At 39.8% G+C, this 24,812-nt stretch overlaps 1 protein-coding gene across 2 annotated transcripts in view; it reads left to right on the plus strand.

The window, feature by feature from the left end:
• Window positions 1–24,812, plus strand: part of LOC121504417 (adhesion G protein-coupled receptor L3-like) — a 361,289-nt gene that overhangs the window by 130,827 nt on the left and 205,650 nt on the right. For both annotated transcript variants that reach the window (XM_041779142.1, XM_041779143.1), the window contains one exon: window positions 13,556–13,769. In XM_041779142.1, the coding sequence (XP_041635076.1) occupies window positions 13,556–13,769 (214 nt within the window). The remainder of the gene's footprint in view (window positions 1–13,555; window positions 13,770–24,812) is intronic.

A 24,812-nucleotide genomic window follows, 5' to 3' on the forward strand; every position in this document is an offset into this window, starting at 1 on the left:
TTGAAAATAATATTCCACAACAACTATATCCAAACAAAAACAAACCTGTGACAAAAAGGACTAAATGTTCCATCGGCAACTAACATTGTGTTTTATGTAATATGTTGCTGTCTGCTAATTCTAAAAAAAACACCTTTTTTATCAGCCTGAAGCAAATGACTGACCACTGTGCACACTATTGTTTTTTTCTAGCATGTGATTACATGCATACACTGTTGTAAGACCAAGCATCTGTAATCTAGGCTGGTGTTAACCTGGTAACCAGTGTTAAAAGAACTCCAGCTCTACTTGTGCCCTCTATTGCACCGTTATTACGGCTCTAATAATTCAACCACCCATTAGACAGCCTGGTTTCCCATTCATTACAAGAGAATGCATTGAAAGTGCTCTAATATTGGTTGACGCTGTGGGTCATGTTAAAGGAGCCTGTACAATACTGTTACCATGGCAATAAATGAAGTGCAGTCTAGTGTTAACATGAATGGAGCCTTCTTAAGATGGAGTATGCTTTACATAAGAAAGTGTATTGTTATTTCAACAGCTCTTGGAACATACTATAGCTACTAAGTGTTTTTTTAGAGACTATTCATGCATAAGAACCCTCATTTTAAAAATCAAAACACTTTGATTTACAAATGGTTTAAATAAAAACTGTCTGCAGCTTCAAACACAAGACTCTGAATATGTTTGTAGTTAACTGTGCTTACGAGAAAATATTCAAATATAACCTCAAGTAGCTGTATCAAAACACTCATTTAAAGTCCTCAGCAGAGTCAGCGCAGAATAAAAATACACCTGCTTTCAATCTGTGAAACTTACAAAAATATTTCTCATACTTGTTCTTTTTCATTCTAGGAAACTTTAGTGGCATTTCCATACAAAAGTATTGCAAATTTAAATGTTTATAAATTTGGTCAAAATAAATAACTTTATGCATGTAGAGAAGAAGGCGGTGCTACTCATGCTTTTCTACCTAAGTTTAAGATCCTATTAAACAAGTTTACATTAGCAGAACATTTTTAAAAATGATGACCAAAATGTTTTCCATGATACTGAGCATTATTGATGCTACAGGTATTAACAATGTCAAAAAGATGATAACTTGGCACACTAACAATGGAAATTCACAGTGACTGTCATTATCAAAATCATTATCTTTTATAAATAAATAAAAAAATACTTTTAAATATGAGTGAAACTCCCAGACTAATCATTTTGACTTTATTCTTGTAAATTTCAACACAAATCTCTTTAATTTTCAACATTAATCTTGTAAATTGACAAATCTAACCTCCTTATATTACAACTTTACACTTTTATGACTGTAATTCTGTAATATCTTGACTCCCTTGTCTTACAACTTTTTTCTGTTAACTTTAGGATTCTCGTAACATTAATGACAATGCTAATCTCCAAATCTTTCATTAAATATTTTTGATGTACAATGCCTAACAAATTCATTAGACCACCATCCAAAGTAAGGTTTATGCCACAGCTGCCCTAAATTAACAGCATTGGTAATTACCGTACTTACCATATACTTCAAAGCTGTGCAGAGACGATTTGACCAAGAAAAAGGAATCTGGAGTACTGGAACTGATGGACTCAAGTCAAAGTCCGGATTTGAATCCTACTGAACAAATTTGGGATTTAGTAGATTCAAAGATTGATAGCACAAAAGTTTCTTCTAAAGCAAGTCTATGGGAACAGATAGGAGCTCAATAACAAAAGAGACTGTGGAAAAGTACATAAAAACAATGCCAGCAAGAATGCAAGCTGTTATCAAGGCCAAAGGAGGCCACACAAAATATGAAGTTTTTTGGTTATTATGTGTGAAAAAGGACTATTATGTTGTTTCCGTTTGTTGTTTACAGAATAAATAACAATAACATTTTTAGTTTTAAACAAGGTTTTGAAATATTTCTAAAATATTTATGTTTTCTCATTTTTATGACAGGTGGTCTAATAAATTTGTCAAGCACTGTATGTGGCCCTTATCCTCCTTGTATTTTACAAATCAAGATTTTTCGTACCAGGAATTGTGTAATGCTCCACAAAGTGCATATGTACATGTGAATGAAGGTGGACAACCAAGGAGAAGTAGTGGTACTTCAGTGATGATTTTAAACTGGAGGCTTTTACTGTGACAGATTGGCAGGAGTAAACCGTGTCTAACATCATGTACTTTGCTAAACTTTGGCATTGCAATGCTAACAGACATGAGAGGTTGAACTGTTGCTGCTTTGAGAGAGGCAAAGCCACAGTCAGCTTCTTCAGGAATTTAATGACCAGGAGTTGTGTAATGCTCCTAAACAGTGCATATGTACATGTAAAAAAAAAAAAAAGTGGAAAACCAAGGAGAACATAACATGTTGAAGCAGCAACTGTAGTGTTGATTCCTTTTAAAAAAAAAAAAAAAGAAGGTATTTCTAGACGTAGACTTTCTAAATCTGATAGGCATATTTCATAGTAGAGTAGGAGGAAATCAGAAAAAAAATCCTGCAAGAAAAGTTTTAAATGTACAATACGCAACACCAACTCACTAACACCAAAATAGCTCCCTCAGGATGTCTTCGAAACGGATGCACGCATTTTCATATTGATTCCCTGGCCCCTTGTGCGAACACTCAACAGCCTCCACTTCCTGAGAGGTTCAGATTAGAGCACTTTCACCGCGATTTGTCTCAGTTCACCATGCTAAACTTAGACGAGCTCTAGCCTCCAGTGCGCCGTCAGGCAATTCCATCTGATAATGTGTGGTGAAAGAATAGTGAGGAAAAGACCTCTTCCCCCCCTTGCACACGACTGAAAAATCAGTCTGTTGTTTCTTTTCTTTGACCTCAATTACTATCAGGGCATGTGTTACTACAGGGGCATGTTGAGTCATGTCTGCTCTGGAAGCCTTGTGTGTGTGCCTGCTCGTGTCTCCTCTGTGTGTATGTGTGACGGAGGATTGTGTTCATTTTAGCCCAGGAGGTACCGTACAGTAGGTGGGGGCCAAGGTGCATTAGTCCTGGCTGAGATGTTCCCTTGAGTAATGTTGGCTCATGTGGGTGGCTTAAGGAAAAGGAGGGAGGAAGAGCGGACGCAGGGAGAAGGGAGAGCGCAATGAAAGCTCAGACCAAGCCTAGCTCGCTGTCAGGAGCTCCGTGCTCTTGCCTCGTGCTCAGCCAAAATCTGACAAACGCCACTTTGCTGGAATGAGGCTGAGCAGAAATGTCTGTGGTGTTTACAGTCAAAAAGGAAAACTGGGAAACAACCAAAACTTGCCAACAAAAAAGAGCTCATCTGATTTTTTTCTAAACTCTTAAAAATAGTCCATCTGCATCTCTTTCATTTTGAGCTAATCTTAATTAAAGAGGGATGTGATCGCTCAAGATTAACAGATAATTCTGTATATTCTGTCCATGCAATATAACTATAGTTTAACAAAAGGAGAATGTTAAGGGGGGACTTTGATTGTTTAGTGAGATTAAGAGTGCATTTTTTCCATTTGTGAGTATAACTGTTTGTGTTCAGGTTGAGCTACAACCACTAATTTCAATAATAGCATATGGCCCATCCATGCTGTTTTTCTTTGCCATGCTGTGCTAGCAAATGTTAGTCTTAAAGTCCCTGTAAAGTGATAAGAAAAATCACTATTATAGAGTTGTTTAATGATAGGCCAATGTGTTCTGAGCCACCAGACCAAATTTCAGTCATGAAAAACATCTCCAAGTTTATGAAACAAAGCTTCAAAATCATGAAAGTTGAGGCAATAATGTCTGCTCAAGGATGGTGTGTGCGTGTCCTTGAATGAGCTGAAGCCACGCCCATTCACTAGAAACAGTTTAGGTCTAAAAAAAAGTCTCAGTTTCCTTTTCACATCCTGTATTTACCTCTCCAGGTATTCCTTATATCTTATTTTCTGAGACATGTGAAGTTACGTTTCTCCCTGAAAATATCTCCATGTCCTGATGCTGCTCTTCAAAATAAAAGTCTTCAGTGATGATTAAAACTGGAGGCTTTTACTGTGATGGAATGGCAGGAATAGGCCATGTCTATCAGCTGATACATTATTAAACTTAAGCATCGCAATGCTAACAGACATGAGGGATCGAACTGTTGCTGCTTTGAGAGAGACAAAGCCACAGCCCCCTTCTTTAAATCATCCAGGACTAAAGGACAAGTGAAATACAGATTAAAGCACACCTTCAGCAGGTGAGATGTTTGTTCTTGCTACATCTGGTTTACGTAGAAACTTCACAAGAACTCCAGCAGTTAGCCTGCCCCCTGACCTTACAGTGAACTCTGGTTAGACTGCAACTGCCTGGCTCTATGCCAGAGCAGAGGGATAGAAGTTTGGGATTAAATTTACTGTATTCTGGCACAAATCTCTGTTTATAGTAGTCATGCTTTGCTAACCTGATTTTGCCACCAGTGGTTAGCCTCAAGCTAACATACAAGTTCTCTAAAAGTATGGTATTGTATTATGTATAGCGGCCATTAAATCAGTTGGGCCCTAGTTACAGGGATGCGCTGCATTAAACATTCTACACACTCTTCACTTTTTCCCTTGCTAATCAAAGCTTCAATACAATACAGGGCTCTTGAACTAGACAGAAATAATTCACCGTATTTTTCTAATCTGAAGTGGATTTGACCTAAGAAAATAACATTCTAATTTGTACACTGAAGTGGTTTTAAACACAAGACCTTGTGTGGTAGACTTGTTCCCCTTTCCCTTATGTTTTTTCTTCTTTCCACGGCTATGCACTTAATGAATTGAAGTGGTGATTAATTAAATGAAAGTGCTCGCTGGATGGAAAGAAGACACTTCAGCTCTGTGTTCTCAGTATGTGAATCAAGCCTTTATAGAGTGACAGCAAGCTGTTTGTATTTGTTAGTTGTGTGTGCGCAAACATGAGGTTACTGTCTGCTGGAGGTATATCACACGGGGGAGGGGAAGTTGCTGTGCTCGGCAGAATCCCCTCCGTCTACTGTAGCGGCCAATTTATTAACTTTCACAGTTATTAACTTTCACTGTCGATACATCCATATAGCCTGCTACTGTACTGTCTTTTCGATTTCATGAGCTTCAGAGTGCATCTCAAAAGAAACAGATCTAATGTTCCACATCTGAGGTTTGTACCTGGTTAACTGGCAGAGCTAATTTCACCTCAGGAGTCACGTCCAGTTTGACTGAGTGGCTTTAAAACTTCACATAAACGCCATCACTCTTTCCCCACTGCTGGATTTTGCAAGCACGTGTTGTGTTGCCAATTAATTCCCTCAAACGTGTGTCAGCTAAACAAATGGCTCATTCATACAGGGCATCGAACGGATATCTGGCTCCCGTCATAATGAGTAACGCTGATTGTGTTTAGCAGGATCGTTGGTCAAAGTGTCAAAGGGTGACAGGTCCATTTGAGGGATTTGTCAGCATCGTTCTCATGGATTCATCACCTTCAGGTATTATCCGTCATACAGCTAGGCTTCTTATTGAGCTCGCGTCTTAGCCCTACTGTCACAGAAGTTTCCCCTAGCAGTCCTCAAATTCAATGGTTCTCAACGTGGGGATCAGGACCCCTTTTCACCACCTTTTCAACCCATTTCTGCCACATTTTAATCCCATTTCACCATCTTTTACTGACCATTGCTGCCACTGTTAACCCCTTCTACCACATTTTATACCCGTTTTTGCCACTTTAACCCATTTTACCACTTTTTGCCTACTTTTTGGCACCTTTACGCAATTTTTGCCACTTCAAACACGTTTTTTGCCACTTTAATCCCATTTCTGACACACTTTAATCCCTTTTCATCACCTTTTCAGCCTATTTCTTCTACTGTAAAACCACAGTTCAGCCCTTTTTTGCCACTTTTAAAATCACCTCTAGCCACTTTCCTGCTTATTGTTGCCTCAGTTCACCTGTTTTTGCTACTTTTAATCCCATTTCAACTCCCTTTTCTGCAGCTGTTAACCACTTATACCACTTTTTATGTCAGTTTTGGCCACTTAATTTTTACCACTTTTTGCCACTTTAATCACATTTTTTTCAACTTTTATTCCATTCCTTCCACTTTTTAATCCCATTCCATCTCCTTTTCTGACCATTTCTGCCTTGGTTAACCTCTTTTACCACTTTTTGTGCCTGTTTTTGCCATTTTAAGCCATTGTCACCACTTTTTGCCTACTTTTTGGCACTTTTACCTATTTATTGCTACATTTAACCCATTTCTGCTACTTTTAAAATCAATTTTCACCACCTTTTCAGCCCATTTCTTCCACTGTAAAGCTGGTCACTGTTGTCACCATTAAACCTTTCCCACCACTTTTTCAGCCTGCTTTTGCCACTTCTAAACCAACTCTTGCCATTTTCCACTGCTTTTTGCCTCTGTTAACCAATTCTCCCACTTTGTAATCTCATTTCACCACCTTTTCCACCAGTTTTGGCCACTTTAATCCCATTTCACCCACTTTTTTGCCCATTTCTGCCCCCTTTAAGCCAGTATTGCCATTGTTAACCTCTTTTACCACTTTGTAAACCCCTAGAAAATCTAATTCCACTAATATTTGCCATTTTAACCCATTTTAATCCTGTTTTTAAGGGGGATTCACATTTTTAAGATGGCTATATTTCTTTGATAAGAGTGGTTATTATTCTGGTTACAAAAAGAAGAAAATATGGATATCACAACTTATCTTCATACTGGACCATGAAGCCCCAGTTTGGCTGGGCTCCAGAAAGCTCTCCCCATACCCCACAACCACATTGGGGTGTGGTGGGTACCCTGGTCTCTGGCACCTTTACTTTGGAGGGTTCAATAGTTAGCTCTAATTCCCCACACTGAACATCGCTTTATTGATGCCGTTCTCCATGCTATATCTGCACACTTCTTTGACAGTTCACTTCCTGGATAATTTGGTTCTCCGTGTAAAAGCCTATGAGATTCCACTTGCCTTGGGCCATGTGTAAATGTAATTTACTTGGGAGAACAATTTGCCTGAACTGTTTCTCACTTCAAGATAAATAATCCCTCATGCATTATTGAAAATGCTGTACTTTTTTTTTATTCCCAGAGTCGCAATTCACCAGATCCTTCCTGTTCAATGCAAAGTAGTCCTGGGAGTGACTTATTTTATTCATCGACCACCTCAGAGAAGTCCATATAGGAAGTGGGTGTGACAGGATCCCATTGGTCTAATCAAATAACAGTATCCAGATACATTCGCTAATTAATCACCAGCTCTAGTGGGACGAAGCCATGAAAAAAGACATTTGATCTGTTGAATCAGCTTCCTCATACATCGTCTCCTCCCTCTCTCTCTCTTCCATCCTACATTAATTCAATAAAGTCAGGGTTCATTTATATGCAACCCTACATTTCTACTTCTCCTTGTATTTGTGGTATCTGCTACAAAGAACTGAAATATTTCATCGCCACATTCTTTTTCCTGGAACATCTTTGGAGCTTTTCCAGACTCTCTAGCTGTCTAATCGGGAGAGCATTATTATTTATCAGGGAATTATTCCCTATGTCTGAGCTTAAACACTTAAAGCCTGAGAAATGATCTGACAACATGTTTCTCTTGTCCAGAGCTGTCAGAAGTGGCTGATGTGTGCTTATCCGCCCTTTCACTCAGACTTATTGTAATTACGTGTGGTGGCTGACCTTAGCTCTGTCTCCCTGACATGTTTTCTTTGGAGATGAAATGGAATACAAGCTACCCGAGGACCTCTGTTTTGTTACTAATGATGACTTTTAAATGTCATTGTTACTGTATGCTCTTCAACGCCTGCTAGTTCTAAGAAGGTAATTGCTCTTTACTTTGTATGACTGGCTAAGGAGTGAGCTCTGCTTTTGGGCAGCGAAAGTTCGCTTTTTCACTGTAAACCCAAAAAATTCCAAACCCCTTTGAAGTGGGTTTTAAAGGCTCTGCGGGGGAGCGACATTTTCCAAATGAACATTTCTCTCACTGACCTTTCCGCTGCCCTTTTTGGTGAGTAATTACGTTTTTTGAAATATTCATTTGTGAGTTATGTCATTTGTGAGCATCCTGATGAATAACACAACTCCGTGGTGGGGAAGTAATGAAGGTATCCAGCGTGACCCTGAAACTCCTGCTTCTTTTTCTTCCTCCCCCACCCAGCTCTCGCACTTGTCAGAGGAATTATCCAGGGAGGATCTACCAAGGGGAAAAATGAGATGCACTGCATATATAAAAAGCCTCTGTAGAGCAGGAGATGCGTTGAAAAGTACATGGAACTTAGATAAGACCTTCAATAAGAGTGTTTCGATTTTCAATAGCTCTGTCAATGACGCGTTCAGGTACACAGCGATGCGTGCTAGCGGGGCATGATGCTGGTTCTGGAAAGCAGAGGAATATGAGCCCTATCAATCACCGCCTCCGGGCACAAATGTAATTACACCACAGTTGTTGACTAGTTGGGTAATCCGAGACATGGCTGGCATGCTTTGCTTGCTTACATTAGGGGATTGCTGGTGCCCATGTTGACAGCACCACGCTTGCCACTCTGATTTTTTTGTGGCATAAATTAAACTCTTGTTTTTAAAGGAGTTAAGCTTTTTTTAATCTCATTGAAATTATACACATAAATAATCACGGTTCATGATATAAGAACATTTAAGACTTTTTTCAGTCAGGAGCACGCTCATCATACATTTAAGCATTTTATTGCAAAATGGGTATACAGTTTTACCTGGCAGGGAAGGCTCTGCTCAAAAGATGCTCCCTGGGTTAGTCAAGTAGCATGCTTTGACTTTCCAGGGAGTGCATAGCTAGAAACCCCCATATGCATGGATACACTCATGGCAATTAATCCATATTAGCATGAATCTGGTGCAACAAGCTTTATGCTATAAAGGAGGTGGCTGGGGTGGAGGAGGTTAAGCTTTGCCAGCAGCAGCATGGTGCATCAGCATGAATGCAAGTACGTCATATTTAAATACCCTTTACATCTGGTAGCCTGTTTTAACCTATTTCAAAGCAATAAACAGTGTCAAAAATTGAAAATGTAGCTCTTTTTTCATTCTCTGAAAAGTGGTGATTTTGGGATGCAAGGTTTTTGCCCAACACAGATGATAAACATCATCACACAGGTCTAAACTGAGTTGTTTTAACATTTCATGAAAAATATGAATTCAATTTTGAATTTAATGCCAGCAACACATCTCAAAAAAAGTAGGGACAGGGCAACAAAAGGCTTGAAAAGTAAGTGGTACTTACAAAAAACAGCTGGAGGAGAGTTTTTGCAACTATTTAGGTTTGTTGGCAACAGGCCACATTATGGGGTATAAAAGGAGCATTTTAGAGAGGCAGAGTCTCTCAGAAGAAGAGATGGACAGAGGTGCACCAATCTGAGAAAAAATTGTGGGACAATTTCAGAAAAATGTTCCACAATGTAAAATTGCCCCTCCTGCCTAATTTTGCAATCACAACTTTAAATGCAAGTGTTTTTAAGTTCCTCGTGTATTTCTCAACAAACAAGCAATACATCATTCTGTATAACAAACACAATATTTGGTAGATTAAACTAAGGCTAAACTATTCTGAAAAATATTTAATTGTGATTATTTTTGACTAATTGACAATTAGATATGAACTTTTGTATTGAAGGGAATGCTGGTTTTATGTCTTTATCATTTTTGATAAGACAAACATACACAAGAAAAAGGAAAGTAGTTTTTTGCAAACTATAGCAGAAAAGTTGACATTTCAAGGTTTGCATGATGTGTAGAGCTTAACATCTCTTCCTCACAAAAATGTCCTCAACAGGTATTTTGACACATATTTTAGGTCTCATCTGCCTTTTGAAAATTGTAGGAGGCAGTATTTTGATTTGTATAAAGTTCAATTAATTGCCCAGCTCTAGTACATCATACCATCAAAAGATTCAGCGAATCTGGAGAAATCTCTGTGCACATGGAACAAGGCACACGTGATCTTTGGCCCTCAGGTGGCACTGCATTTAAAACAGGCATGATTCTGCACTGGAAATCACTGCTTGGGCTCAGGGACACTTCCAGGAATCACTGTCTGTCAACACAGTTCGCTGTGCCATCCACAAATGCAAGTTAAAGGCCAAGCCACATATGAATATAATCCAGTAATGCACTTGTCTTCTCTGGTCAAAGCTCATTTAGAACAGACCGAGGCAAAATGGAAAACTGTTCTGTGGTCAGATTAATTTTTTCTGGGAAACCATGGACAGACTTTGTGTCCAGGGGGTAAAAAACTTAAGAAATGAAGACCCAGGACAGTTGAGCTGCTAAAATTCTACATCAGACAAGAATGGGACAACATTCCTCACCCAAAATTCTAGCATCCTGGTAAAATGTCTCAGTTTCAACAGATGATATGTTGTTAATGTTCTATTGTGAATAAACGATGGGTGTGTGAGCCTCGCAAGTCATGCATTCTGTTTTTGACATTTCCACAGCTTCCCACCTCATTTTAAATTTGGTTTATGAATCAAGATAGCGCTTTTTCCTTCAGAGTCAATCATTGTCACCTGCCAACGTCAGCCCAAGTTCCCCCTCTTCTTCATGACTGTCACTTTAAAAGAAGTTCCCCGGGATCCAGATCAGTGCTTTTCAGGGGGAGGAATAAATCTCACCGTAAAGAGGACGATAATTGATGCCTTTCATCCCCAGAACAAATACACTTATTCTATCCCTCCATCCTGTGATGAGTCATTGGAAAGTATGCTCTACTTCGGTGACGACTGATTCATTTCCAATATGAGAAGAAGTGACTCATTAATGAAGGTCGTCCTTTGTTGTTGCACCTCGCCATTTTGTTGTCTCCTACTTTTTTGTTAATAGTTGCAGAGAAATTAGAAGTGGTACCTGGATGACATTTAAAAATTGAAAATGTCAGGGATTGTTTGGCCCATAGAAAAACAGGTTGGTGAACACCTGCGCCTAGATGATGCAAATCATGACTTTTCTTCAGTGGAGCACATGTGACTATGAATGTTGACTGCTGAGGCATCCTAAAAACAAAACTTGTCTCACCTAAGCAAACATGTTAGATATGATTTTTGCCTGAGATGCATCATACATGTTGTTAAATAATAATATTTTAAACAGAAATGTATGAAGACTGTTGGATATGGATATTTCATGATCAACAACTTGTATTCCGGTTCAATTTCTGAAAAGCATAAGCAGCTTTCTTAAGTTACGTATGAATTATAACTACATGGTCGGTTTCTACATCAGTAAGTAGCTGTTGAGTTATGAGTATGTTTCAGTGTTATTTTGGTTAGTAGGGAGGGAAAATATCCATACAGCATAGTATCATGATATTTTTCATGGTGATATTGTATCAATTCAACTCTGCCAAGTATTGATTTTTTTCAAATAGATTGGTAGTATTAACTGAAGCCTATGATACCAGAAAGAATACAATCAAGTGCTTTTTCTGTTTACTTGTTTGTGCTGTGGTGCCCTTTGTCCAGTGAGGTCAGCAGAGGTGATGGCCATAGAGCAAGAGAAAGTTATGACAACAAATATGAGATTGACATGAAACATGGGGTTTGCAAGAGTGCCGCATAGAAATACTGAAATACTGCAGAAATGCAAAAAACATGAGGGTAAGGCTGATGCTAAATTCGCAAAACAGATGAAAAAAATGTATAGGTAGAAATATATCACAATATATGGTATAACAATACTTGATGTATTGCAAAATGTTTAAAATCGCAATAGTATCGACCTAAGTATCATGATGATATCATATCCTGGGGCCACTTATGATTCCCACCCCTGGTTGTCAGCTGATGTCACTGCCTTTACTGAAAATTAGCAGCCAGCTACATGCTGTGTTTTTGTTCATTGTGAGGTAAATTTCCCAACTTTATCAGCCATGATGGCCTATGGGTCATTGAAAAGTATTATAATGGAGAGATTTGTACCAGAAAACAGTAAATTTAATTGCCAACTTCTGTCTCTCTGCTCTGGTTTAAGGCAGACGTGCTCTGATCAGAACCATTTTTTACAATTCAAGAGGACATGAGAGGATTTCATGTGAATGGGCGTGGCTTCAGTTCATTCAACCGACACACCCACACCATCCTAGAGCAGATATTACTGCCATTCATGATTTTGAAGCTTAGTTTTACAAACTTGGAGATGTTTTTCATGACTGATATTTGGGGGTTCAGAACGCAGTGGCCTGTCATTACCAAACCTCAAATGAAGATTTTTTTTTTTTTATCACCTTACAGGGACTTTAAATAACTGTAAAATCCCATCCCCACTAATAATCAGCAATGCCATTATCCCTGCCTTAAAACATGCAAGAGAAATGAGGAGCTTTCTGCCATAAATCACAGTATATGTTTTTAAATGTGTTTGTGACAAAGCTATTTTTCTCAAGGTCCACTTATTCTCTCGACTGCTGAATGCGTGAAAGGAATGTTTTTCTGACTATTTGTTAGTCTGTATAAACAACTGATAAAGGTCTCTGAGAATCTTCTGTTCAAATTTATTTCAGAAAAGTTCTTTCATTTCAGCTAAATGTGCCCCATAAATCATGGTATTGATTTGAGGTGATAAATTCCCTATTCTCACATGTGGAAACTCTCTCATTCCCTTGTTTCTCCCTCTCTTTATATCTGTCCTCCCTGATGAATGTCTGCGCTACACATCGTCTCTCGGTGGCTCTCTCAGCTCAGACGCTCCGTCTGAAGGGATGTTTATAAAAATCTATAACTGCCACGGTCCCTCCTGCAGTCACTCAGGCCAATGTTTACGTTTCTCGCCCATTTTTTATTCCCCCTGTAAACACAGAACTCTTCCAGTCTGTTGTGCACATGCCCCAGCTCGTGCGCAAGCGTGAGCCTCCGCAGACGTGCGTGGGCGTGCATGCGTGCGCCTGTGTCAAGGAGAGGGGAAAAACAGCAACCTCCGAACTGCTGCCACCACCCCTCCCGGCCATTTTGGCTCTGCGGTAAACAGCGGATTTTTGCCAAGCAGGCTCGAGGCTTTGGCTCGAGGCACTGAGAGCACCTTTTGACCCTCTGCCTCCTGCCTGCGTGGAGCTAACTGCAGAGCATTGTGTCACCTCTGAAGACAAAGCAGCTCTTTTATTTTAAAACCTACTCTGGAGGGAAATCCTTAACAATTAACATAAGATGTTCCTGTCCCTGCTTTCTTTCTCTTTGTGTCTGTCATTTCTCACTCTAAAACTCATGTTTATTTTCTCACTGCTAAAAGCAAACACTGCTTCTGTTTCCTTATGTTTGATCCATGTCAATCTCACACTCCTCTTTCTACAACCCCCATAGCCTCGACAGTCCCTGTGGAATTGCTCATCCTCCCACTCCAAACAACAAGCGTCCTGTCCGCCCACACTCCGTAGACCAGGGCGGACAACCTCATCTCATATGTCTCAGTGTGAGACCTTTAGATCGCCCTCCTCCCATCTGTTCTTGTGTTTTCTTGAAGTGTACCATTGCTTGTTTTAAACTCGTTCAGACTTAAGTTCAGAAATCCTTTAAACAAAATAATTAAAACGACTCTTTTCCTCTCCTCTCCTTTGCAGCCTTCAGTCGAGCACCCATCCCCATGGCGGTGGTGAGAAGGGAGCTGTCGTGTGAGAGTTACCCTATCGAGCTTCGATGCCCAGGTACGGACGTCATCATGATCGAGAGCGCCAACTACGGCCGCACCGATGACAAGATCTGTGATGCAGATCCAGCTCAGATGGAGAACACGCGGTGTTACCTGCCGGATGCATACAAAATCATGTCACAAAGGTAGGAACATTTTTTTGTCTGTGATTCTGACAGATTTGAATGAGTGCAGGTAAACTCTTGAACATTAGGACTAGGGATGACCACCACTACCCAGCTGGATCACAATATAGATTTTGGTACTTCATTTTGGCATGCCACCCCAGCGAGACCCCCCCATCACTTGAATTAAAGGCACAATTTCCTTTCTCAAATTGGAATTGGTTTATGATCTTTGGGTGATAGCTTGGTCAGATTATGCAGGAACTTTCTTTTTGTTTTTGTTTCTTGGATTTGACGTTTAAGTATTAAATGTCAACATGTGGGCCCACCACCTGCTGGAACAGGCATGTCAGGTGCATTGCAGAGTGGGCGGCAGGCAGAGGTGAAGGTCAAGGTTTATGTGGAACATCACCTCTCTGGAGGGGAAAGAGCCTGAGTTGATGCGTTGGGCTCAACTTGGCGCACAACACTGGCTCTGGAACCAAACTCCTGGAGAGGGGCTGGACAGTCTTCTATTGTGGAGTTGCCAAGGACGGGCTTCGGGATACTCAGAAGCCGCTGGCTGGCAGTGGAGTTTTCCCCAGTGGACAAGAAGGTCGCCTCTCTGTGGCTCCAGGTTGCAGGGAGGAAGGTTCTGTCTGTTATCAGTGCATATGCACCAAACGAGTTTAGAGTACCTGGCCTTCTTTGAGTCTCTGGATGGTGTCCTGGAAAGAGTGCTGCCCGGAGACTCCATTGTCATTGAGGGATTTCAATACCCATACTGGCAATTACAGAGACACCTGGAGGGGGTGAATATTGATTAAGGCAGAGGTACATTGTAAAAGTATCACAAACAAAACTATACCCAACCCTAGTACGGACTTTCCCGATTTATTTTACATTTCAAATGGTTTAATTGTATCTGACCTTTAATTGCATTTTTGGTGTTAAGTCTAAATTAAAGCAAATACATATCTGTTAAAAATTTCAACATCTTGACCAGGTCTGCAATCGGCTGTATTTGATGTTAAATCAGTTCCTTCCACTCAACTGAATCACTTTCTTTTTACTTTATTGAACTTTTTGTCACCTGAAGTTGTGGAGTCTTGTTTTTTTCTTCCATTGCTGTCTTTTATTAAGGTGGACATTTTGGATTTTACGCCAGTGATTTGAAAAACATCTTAAAAGGCTTGGTTGTTTTTTTCAGACCTGCTGAGGCATGCATAAACAACTCAATAAGTTTACCCAGGCAGATAAAATAGGTGCGAGTGGAAGTCATATTTAGTGAACGGGAGAGGAAAGAAGAGTTTCTGCAAAGAGTGTGTGAGAGAGAAAAGCAGTTTGTTTATGGCGTCCACTACTGTGGAAGTCTGTTTTATATTTGCTGTGGTGCAACCAGGTTTTCTGATCTTGTCAGATCATAAACAAAGTGCTCATAGGGATTAATATAAAACGGTGTAGCATGCAGACACCTGACAGCCATGATGTCACTCACTGCAGCAGACAGCATGAATGCCAGTTTTGGCATTCAGTTACTTAACATTTAAAGTAATAACATGTATTTGGGAGCAATGTCAGTTAATATCACATCTCAGATGAGGAGTCACCTCAGGGGACTCTCAAAAAGAGAAACTTGTGACAGCTGGAAAAAAGCTTTAATGCTTGTGTAGCAGTCCACGTAGAAACATCGTCTTTTTTTATTTCCATTAAAATGTTAAAATATGCTCATTAAGCCATCCACCAGTGCTCTCTATTTTCAAAGTCTCCAGTAAAACCAGTCACATTTTAACCTTCTGAGACCTGAGCTTTTGTTTGGAATTAATTTTTAGTTTCTCCCATTTATTTGGGTTAAGTGGGACAGGATACATTTAAAACCTCAGCCTTGTCTTAAAACCAAAATATCTTTTTACCAAAAAAATCTCCTGAAGGTCCTGTTTCTTTATAAAATACTGGATAGGTTTTTGAGCAGTTGTTTTGGGGTTGTTGGCCAGCTGTTGGGGATCTTCAGTCTGTCAGAAATGGTGTCAGTCAGTGTTGTGTCTGATTTGTGTGATTGTGTTTCTCATGTTTCATGTTTTTACCTGACTGCAAAGCAAATTCCCCTTGGAAGTTGAAGTTGAGATAGATATGATGGAGTCATTTGTCTTGTTATTTTGATAATGGACCACAAAGAATCGTCACCCTTTAAAGCCTATTTTATAATATTTGACACAATTTTATGGCAATTTTACTTTTCGGGGGATTTCAATAGAAGTTTACATAAATATTTCAGTTCCAAAAAAATGAGAATTTTCTGGCTATTCTTTGAGTAATCAGGCCTTAAGTGGTTAAGACCAAGGAGAAATTAAATTTCCACTAAGACTCCTCTCCAAATTCCACACAAATTCCCTAAATGTTAAAGAAATTACCTAAGATTTCTGTGAAATGTAAATATTCCTGTGTTTCAGTGAAGCTTATCATAAATCCTAAACATTCTAGCATATATCTTCCCAAAATGTCCATCTAAATCCAGATATTTCAAGAGAAATTTCTCTCCAGATTTAAATTCACAAAAATGTACAAATATCTTTCTCAAAATTCAATGAAATTTTCCCCTAACATCCAAACATATTCCCTGAACTTTGCGTGAAATTCTTGAACATTTCAAGAAACAAAGCTCCTGTTCCAAACTCCCAAAAAAATTTAAAATGTATTTTCCAAATTTCATTAAAAGGTACCTGAAGATTTCCATACAAATTCCACCAAACATCCAATCAAAGTTTGCTAAATTTTTATGAAATATTAGAAAATAATTCAAAGAAAATATTTGAAAAATTCCAAAATATCCCTAGAATTTCCACGAACCCCCCCCCCCAAATTTCAAGCAAATAGCTTAAACTTCAATGGAATTTCTGTACAATTTTAGTATGAAAAGTGAAACTGTTGCCTCTTTGTGGAGGTCTTTTGGGCGTGTCCAACTGGAAGGAGACCCCAGGGTGGACATGCTGGGGGATTATGTATCTAATCTGGCCTGGGAATGCCTTGGAATCCCCCAGAAAGAGCTGGAAAATATTGCTGGGGAGAGGGATGTCTGGTTGAACTTGCTTGGCTTGCTGCCACCATGACTCCTGATAGGCTGAAGAAGGTGAGTGGATGGATAATTATGTCACTGTAGATCTGTCACATCCAGGGTCATAATCAAGCTTTCTCAAATTGAACCATGTAAAGCCCTACCAATAATTACAATATAAAAATAACAAGACAAACATACTGTCAGTATCCCCACTTAGAATAAAAGAATATGTACATTTTCATATATGAAAATGTCCTCTCAGAGCTGAGCTATCACGCCCACAGAGAAGCTCTTCAGGTTGGTTGTCAACAAATTGTGAAAACAGATTTATCACTTAATGAGAGCTGCTGTTATTCACACCTTTGGTCCACTAAATTGGTATTAAACAAAGCTTTCTGTGAAGATGTATTTCCTCTGTATGATGATGAGTACTGGCTCTTGAGATTTGAAGAGGTTATCCATTCAAGTCTTCACTTTTTGAAAGTTAAATAAAAAGGCCGTAGAGGTTTAGTTCTGCTTCTTTTTCTTCTTTTTTCCCAACTGGGTCAAAAATCTCAGCATGTCACTCAAAACCTCTGCATACCTTTCAGCAGATCTATTTTAGCTGTAGATTTGTAATTTTCAAATAATCTGAATACATTTTTGGTTGTTTGTCAAAATTAGAATACATTCAGTGCTTTGTTTTTCGAGTTATGACCCTGTTGTGCAGAAATAGGGGCATGGAGACTCATTTTTCAAAGCAGACATAGTATAGTCTTACTGTTCTTTGGCTTTTGTAGTGCATAATAGATGGTGAACATTAAGGTAATATATACTCACTCAGTCTCAGGGTTTAAGCAAGTCATCTAGATTAAAGAAAAAGTACATCTCAATGCGTTTGTGTATGTGTCGTCCATCTTTTGTTGACTTATAGCAGCACTTAAAAAGGATGAACCTGATCTAAATTGCCTCTCTGTGTTAACCTCTTTTTTAAATCCAAAAGCTTTGGTTCCACTCTGGATGGACCGCTTTGAGACTACTAATGGACCTTTGGGCTTTATCAAACAATTGCTCTTGGCTTTTTTAGTCTGCTGCCATAGAGTTCAGATAATCAGCTGTGTGAAAAGCAGCTGATGGCGGAAAAAGAGGTGGTTTGAAACATGTTGTCGGATAATTGATGCACCCTGTAGCTCCCCTTGTTCTCTGGCCGCCCACTCAGACTAAAAAATCCCTGCAGGAATGAATCAACGGCTCCTGCTACTGTCAAGAACACAAAACTAACACAAAGTGCCAGGGAAAAAGCGAGCCTTTGTAGCGTCTCATTGCTACCGGGGGTGTTTTAACGATGCTAAAAGCTAACTAGAACCTGATTCAGCAACCAGGGCATTTTTGTCTCGGGAGAGGAAGTTGCAAAGTGGATGAAAAGGTGTGGGCGGCGCTGATTGAGAGCGTGCTGTGAGGACGGGTGCCAAAGTTGGGACGGGGTGAGAGGATTCAAGGATGTTTGCAGCTTTAGCAACATTAGCATGCGGAGGTTAGCACAACAAACAAGACTATCGCATTGTGGAGGTGTCAGAGCCGTTGCTGGGCACCTGCAGCTAAGCTCATTAGGGTTAAAAGGAAACAGAAACATGGAATTTAAGCAGCCTGTAAGGACATCTAATAAGGAAGAGGGTGTAAAGATTTGTCTTTGATGCATTTTTGTGTGATTTTTGCAACAATAATGTGATGCACTAAACAATTATAACTAGTCTGAAAATGATATTTGCCTGAAGTGTTGCTTTCCTCCTTTTAATCACTGATCAGATTTGTAGCCTGGAAGCGACTATTGAAATAACTCCTGAGTAATTCTTATATTTTTATTAAGATAATTATGTTTTTCCTCAGAACGTCTGGTGTATTATCCCAAAAAAAGTCAATATTAGCGGTTAAACAAGCCCATTCTTTCCTTCATATTTTAGCTGTTTTCCACTCTTGTCTCATGCTTTTCTGCCTACTTTCTACCCCCGTCTATTGATTATTCTGTTTCCATGCACACTGACTGGAAAACAACCCAAACAATGTAATAGTGTGATTAAAGCATTTACTTGCTTCGCAGTAACCTGATTTCCCCAATAATTGTGGTTATGATGAGCTGCTTGATTACAGGGCTGGAAGAATATGTTTCAGTCTGGAGGAAAACAAAAAGGAGGCGGATAATGGATTGAAGTTTGACATTTTTGGTGTTTGAGAAGTTGTACAAAGACTTCTGACTGCTTTACCATTCTTCGTGCATGAGTTCTTAAGCCCAAATCAGTACTGCTTTGTTTGGACAGATGAGCATTTCTATATGTGTAAAAATCTCTGTGAAAATACATCAGCTTATGTCCTGTATTTATGCCCTTCAACATTTATCTAACCTTTATTTCCATCTGGAAAATCATACAGTGCATTCTCTTTAACATCAAAATACTATCAAAAGATAACAGTTGAAAGCTGAACAGTTGAAGTTACAGTTTACTTAACTTTGTAGTGCACTGAAATGTCCTGCAGGTGGCAGCATAACCTTATAGAAGGAGCACAAAAGTCATCCTTATTCAGTCAACAGCATATATAGGGCAGGGACCAAATTTTATCTGCAAGGATTATTATTGTAACACATTTGCCGTCATTGGTTTGACTTTTGAGGAAATTTTGCAGGTTTTTACATCTTTGGGTCTCTCATGCGTCCTTTCAGAATTGCCTGAGTTATGCCCCTAACTGTTGTCAAAGTTGAAGCCCCCTCTTTTGACTTCGTCATAGATTTATAAAATTTGGTGGGTAGATATAGCTTATGAAGTGCAACATAAAAGCCTCTTGGGCCAACTCTCTATCTCCAACAGGAAATCCCCAATTTTTGAATAAAATAGCAAAAAATTGGCTATTTCCAGTAACCTTGCAGAGCAGATGGATTTGCCAGACTTCATCTCTCTCATCAGGCAAATCCATCTTGAAAACACACAACATTAGTGCCAAGCAAACACTGTTCAGACCAATCAGCCACTCATACGAGGCAGTAGCTAGGGTGGGGTTTACTTGTACTCAAAGCCTTTTGCAATGGCTGCCTCCAGTGCGGGGATTAGCTCAGATATAGCTCTGGTATAACGTCAATCTTACCAGAACTTGACCACAATTCTGCATGAAATGAAGAATAAAACAAAACTTACAGCTCTTTATAGTGGGAAAGATGTTTTCGCTCTTCTGCCAACCTGCTTTGGCATGAGTTTGTGAGAGTTACGGGGGTTGAGTGGTTGAATACAGTGGCTGCTAGGGGAGTGATTGGCTCAGACTTAGCCAAAGCAGGAGTTTTGTTAGAACAGAACAACGCAGAGAGCAACACTGAAAAGTTTTCATGATGGGAAAGATGTTTTCAATCTACTACTGGTCTGCTTTGGCATGAGTTTAGAATTGTTACAGGTGGGGCTTTTCTTGGCGTATCCAATAGCTGCTGCCGCAGTAGCTGTTAGCTCAGATGTAGCAATAGGAAAGTGATATTTTAATCACAACTGGACCACATTCCTTTTTAAAACGTGAGCAAAGAGCCACACCGAAAGCTTCTTACCCGACCGGTCTTGGCATCGATTTTATTGTCAGAGAAGCTCCGGCATTAACAATCTACAGCAACGAGAGCCTTTCAGCGGCTCATGAGAAGCACATGTGAGATTTTTTTGAGAAGTCCTGCCCTTCCCAAATGCAGTCTATGGTAACTTTCCCAGATGAAAGTGAAATACATCCATGCAATGGATATTTAAACCAGTCGATCTGGTGTGTCAGGTTACATTTCCAGGCATCATATCTTGATTAACTTGTCCTAGGGATTTCATGCGATTGACTTGTACTTTGACATACAGCTAGATGATTAAATATTCTTTAGGAGTCTAGCCTTTGTCAAAGGGCCAGTCTATTGCAAGCCCTTACATTTTTTTTTCTTAGACAGGAAGTAGTTCATCACTCTGACTGACTCATACTGTGTGGGTATATTGGTAATATGCCTGCACATATTCATATGGTCATATTTTAAACGGATCACAGCGCCCCTGTCTTTATTTTGGTCTGTCTTGTTCCTTAACCAACCTTTAATTTGCAGGGAGTATTCTCATTGAGACATAAAACCTCTTTATAAAAGAGTCATGGCCAAGACAACAGCAAGGGAGAAGTTTCCCACACAGAGAACAAAGAGCAGGTTATAAGAAGCAAAAATCACATCAAACAGAAAATTAGCAGCTTCAGTTAAAAAAAAATCCTCCTTAATCCTAGTTTTGAATTATTCCAAGCTGACAAAATGCTTTAGTTTAAGGGGACTTTGTAAGCAGAAAGCTGCATCTTTACAAAGACTGAGCTAGTCTGTAAAATGACAGAGAGTAACTCATGTGGAACAGCCTTATAAATAAAGATATACTAATGTTTCAGTCATCTGTTGTAAAAGGAAGACCTACTTTCTTGGAGAAGACACAATGATGTGTGCTGAAACTTTAGCTTGGAAACGACTGACTAAATTAATTGTTTAGAAAAATACAGTGTGTGTTGTCGCACTTGATGATGTTCACAATGCACCAAGGAAACAAAGTCTTCACTCACAGCTGCAAACAAATAAAAAATATGTATTGTATTTTGAAAAAAAAAAGGAGCATCAGAGTGAAATTAGAAAAAGTTTAAACATTTAGGAACCTCGTTGGAGAGTGTTATTGCATCAGTATCGTAAAGTTGAAATGAGAATATATGAAGTTTGAGTTTATGTGAAATGCTTGATTTGTGAGTTTATTTTGTATGAAATGTGTCTAAAGCAAAAGATTGGCCGTTTGTGTTAGTATGTCAGACATGCCCTCCCAGATAAAAACTTCTTAAACATAATGATCCCAGCATCACCTTGAAATTGAATTATCTTGCTTGTGGATGCAGTGATCGTATTTTGCTCTTGTGGGACTTGTGCCCTCTTTCTTCCCCCCCTTTAGCCTGTGTGTGTACCACCTGCCTCTCCTGTTGGCACCAGTTAAGACACGGTGACTGGCATGCACGCTAGTTAGCATTCACATCCTGTCTGAAGAAGAGCCACACTGCTGCCGGCTTAGTCTGAGTGTGCCAGGCGTTACATCCATCACAGGCGAATGCCCGGCCATGTCACCGACTCTCGCTAGCTGTCAATATACATTTAGACTGCTTCCACACCACCACCTTTACGAGAGCTCCATTGATATTCCACCATCACACCCAGGCTCTACCATTCCCCAGTTTAGCCCTCTTATTAAGGTGTATACTTGGCTCCTTCTTGGTTCCATTAAAGTCTTTTAAGCAGGCACTAATAGCACCCTGCACCTGAGTGATAGCGCGCCACAGAGCTTGTGAGTGCTGTAATGTATCTTAGAATGAGGGTTCTTTCGCACCATGCTGTGACAGGATGAAATGAATGGCTCTCTTTCATTACCTATGCCTCTTGTGGCATCAACATGGCTGTGCAGGATCTGCATGCCTCTGAATAAACATTTCATCTGTAGGTGGTGCTATGTTGCAAGTTGGAGGAGGGTAAATGGCAGATATTAGCAAGGATTAAAGCTCCTGTAATAAGTTTTTAAGTTGTAATGAAATTGACTGAAAGTGACACTGATCCCGTTGCCATATTTGGACACTGACAAAGAATGATCATGTCAGTTTAGGCAGAAAATTGACCATTTTGGAATTGACTCAATATTTGTCCGAAAGGCCTTAACCGCAGACCTGATGCCAAATTTGGGCAAAATATATACATTTTTTTTAATAGATTCAAAGTTTGATCCAAAAGTCATGACCACGGACCTGTCGCTGAATATGGGCAAAGAATCGACCATTTTTGAAAAGACTCAAAATTTGACTCAAGAGACATGGGTGACTATGGCAGACCTGTTGCCATATTTGGGCAAAAAATTTGCCGATTTTTGAAGCGACTCAAAATTTAACCCAAAAGTCATGACCCTGGATCCGTTGCCAAATTTGAGTAGTGATAATAAGAGTTTTTCTGCTGCCTACACGTGTACAGAAATTATTTTAAAGGTACAATTTTGTCCACAGGACTCAAAAGTTCTGCAAAGGAGCTTTAATCTTACTACTGTAATTGGCAGTCGGTGTGTATGTCTCGATTTGCCACACCGTTGCTCCAATTGTCCACTCAGAAGACTTTTCGGGTGAACTGGTTCCAAACTGGTGCTATAAAAAAAATCATTAATATGTACAGATGTTCAATTACATCCTAAAATGTCATTTTTCAGGGACTTTGCATGCGAAGAAGTCACTGTGGATTGTTATTGCACCTTAGTGCCAACATGGCACAAGAGTAATTAAAGTGTGGGTGATTTTGAGGCAGAACTGAGAAAGCTGGCGAAGGACTGTACCTTTGGTGATTTGTTGACAATGATGCTGAGAGATGGTTTGATCTGTGGCATAAATAAAGATGAGATACAGCAGAGGCTGCTGTTGAGGAAGAACTGAGAAAAAACACTGATGTTTGCATAAGCAATGAAGGTGGCAAACAGAGACATTGTGGATTTAAATGGCTTGAAGGAACCTGGTAGGTGGAACAGAGCAGCGGGCGGTGAACAAGGTCAGCAACACATGACCAAAGCCTCAGCCAGACTTTAGAAAATGCTACAAATGCAGTGGAGAAAACCGCCTGGTCAAAGACTGCAGGTTTGTGACGATAAGCTGAACAACATAGGATCGATTTTATTTTCCAACAGGCAAAAAATTCAGATAAAAATTTGGACTCTGTATGCAAAGGCCTAAAGAGGGTGACAATGTGAAGTCTGGATGAGGAGATAGTCATCCTAGAGAGGAACCAATCAGAAAAGAGTAAAAGGTAAATGGGCAAAATTCAACATTTGAAGCAGACAGGCTGTGGATTCACTATAATGTCAAGGAGGGCATTTTACAAGTTATTCCATGATAGCTAAAAAAGTGGAATATGAAGGCATCATCAAGACTTTAGTCGTGGTCGTGATAGGATCAAAAACTAGTGTAGTTTAGCATAACTGAAGGCTTTTTGCATGATTTTAACAATTGGTGCATCTCCTTTGTGGAGCATTTTTGGAGCATATAGTTTGAGAGTTCATGTAGCACCATTTCCCTCTGGAGAGGCTGAACAGTTGTGCTATCAAACAACACTGACCCTTTTCTCATCACGGCCCCAGTGTCTCTCTCCTCCCTCTTTTTTTAAATCCTTATGCCCCCCTTTTTTCTGTTTCCCCAAGGCGCTGTGGCCTTCACGGCCAGTAATTACAGGCTATATCAAAGCTATATATCACCTTATATCTCTGTAGACCTCAGCAGACACCTTAAGGGACAGCTGATAGCATTGTGGCAGGCTTGTGCACGACCCCTGAAGGAGAAAAGCAGGTCGAGTAGGAGCAAAACCCTCCCCGCTAACAAACAGACACGTACACATTTTTGTCCACTCTCTCCTTTTTGTCTCTCTCCTCTAGTCTCTTAGGGATTCTTTCCTTTGCTTTGTCACCACACCTTTCTTTTCAAGGAACAAAGATGATAAAAACAAGGCATATTTTCTCTGTGGTAACGCACGTGACACTAATGATGAAGGTTAATAGATATCACAGCTTGATGAGCCTCCTGAGGAAGATGAAGCTAAATTAGCGCAACCTGTGATTTCAACCTGCTGCCCTGGTGACAGCTGACATTTGACAACCTTCATGTTAATGATGTTTACGTGAGGGAAAAAGCATTGCGTCTATTATTTACCTCCCCACACTTGTGCTGCAATGCTCAAGACAAATGACTCGGCTCTGGTTAGGATGAAAACGTGCTGACAGAGGGACAAGAATGATTGAGGGATAAGAAGAGAGAAAGCAGATGGGAGGATCCTTCCTCCTCTGCCGATGATCTCTCCCATACGTTCCCGTTCTCATTATCCTTGGCTTTTTGACCTTATTTCAGAGTTGGAGGATTTGATGAGATATTTGTTTTAGCAGGAGAGAAGGATTAAGTGAAGAATCCCCTCTGGTTCTTTTGCCCATCTTTGTTTAAATCCCCTCATCTCAAGCAGGATGTTA

The sequence above is a fragment of the Cheilinus undulatus genome, linkage group 22, assembly GCF_018320785.1.
Source record: "Cheilinus undulatus linkage group 22, ASM1832078v1, whole genome shotgun sequence".
NCBI lineage: Eukaryota > Metazoa > Chordata > Actinopteri > Labriformes > Labridae > Cheilinus > Cheilinus undulatus.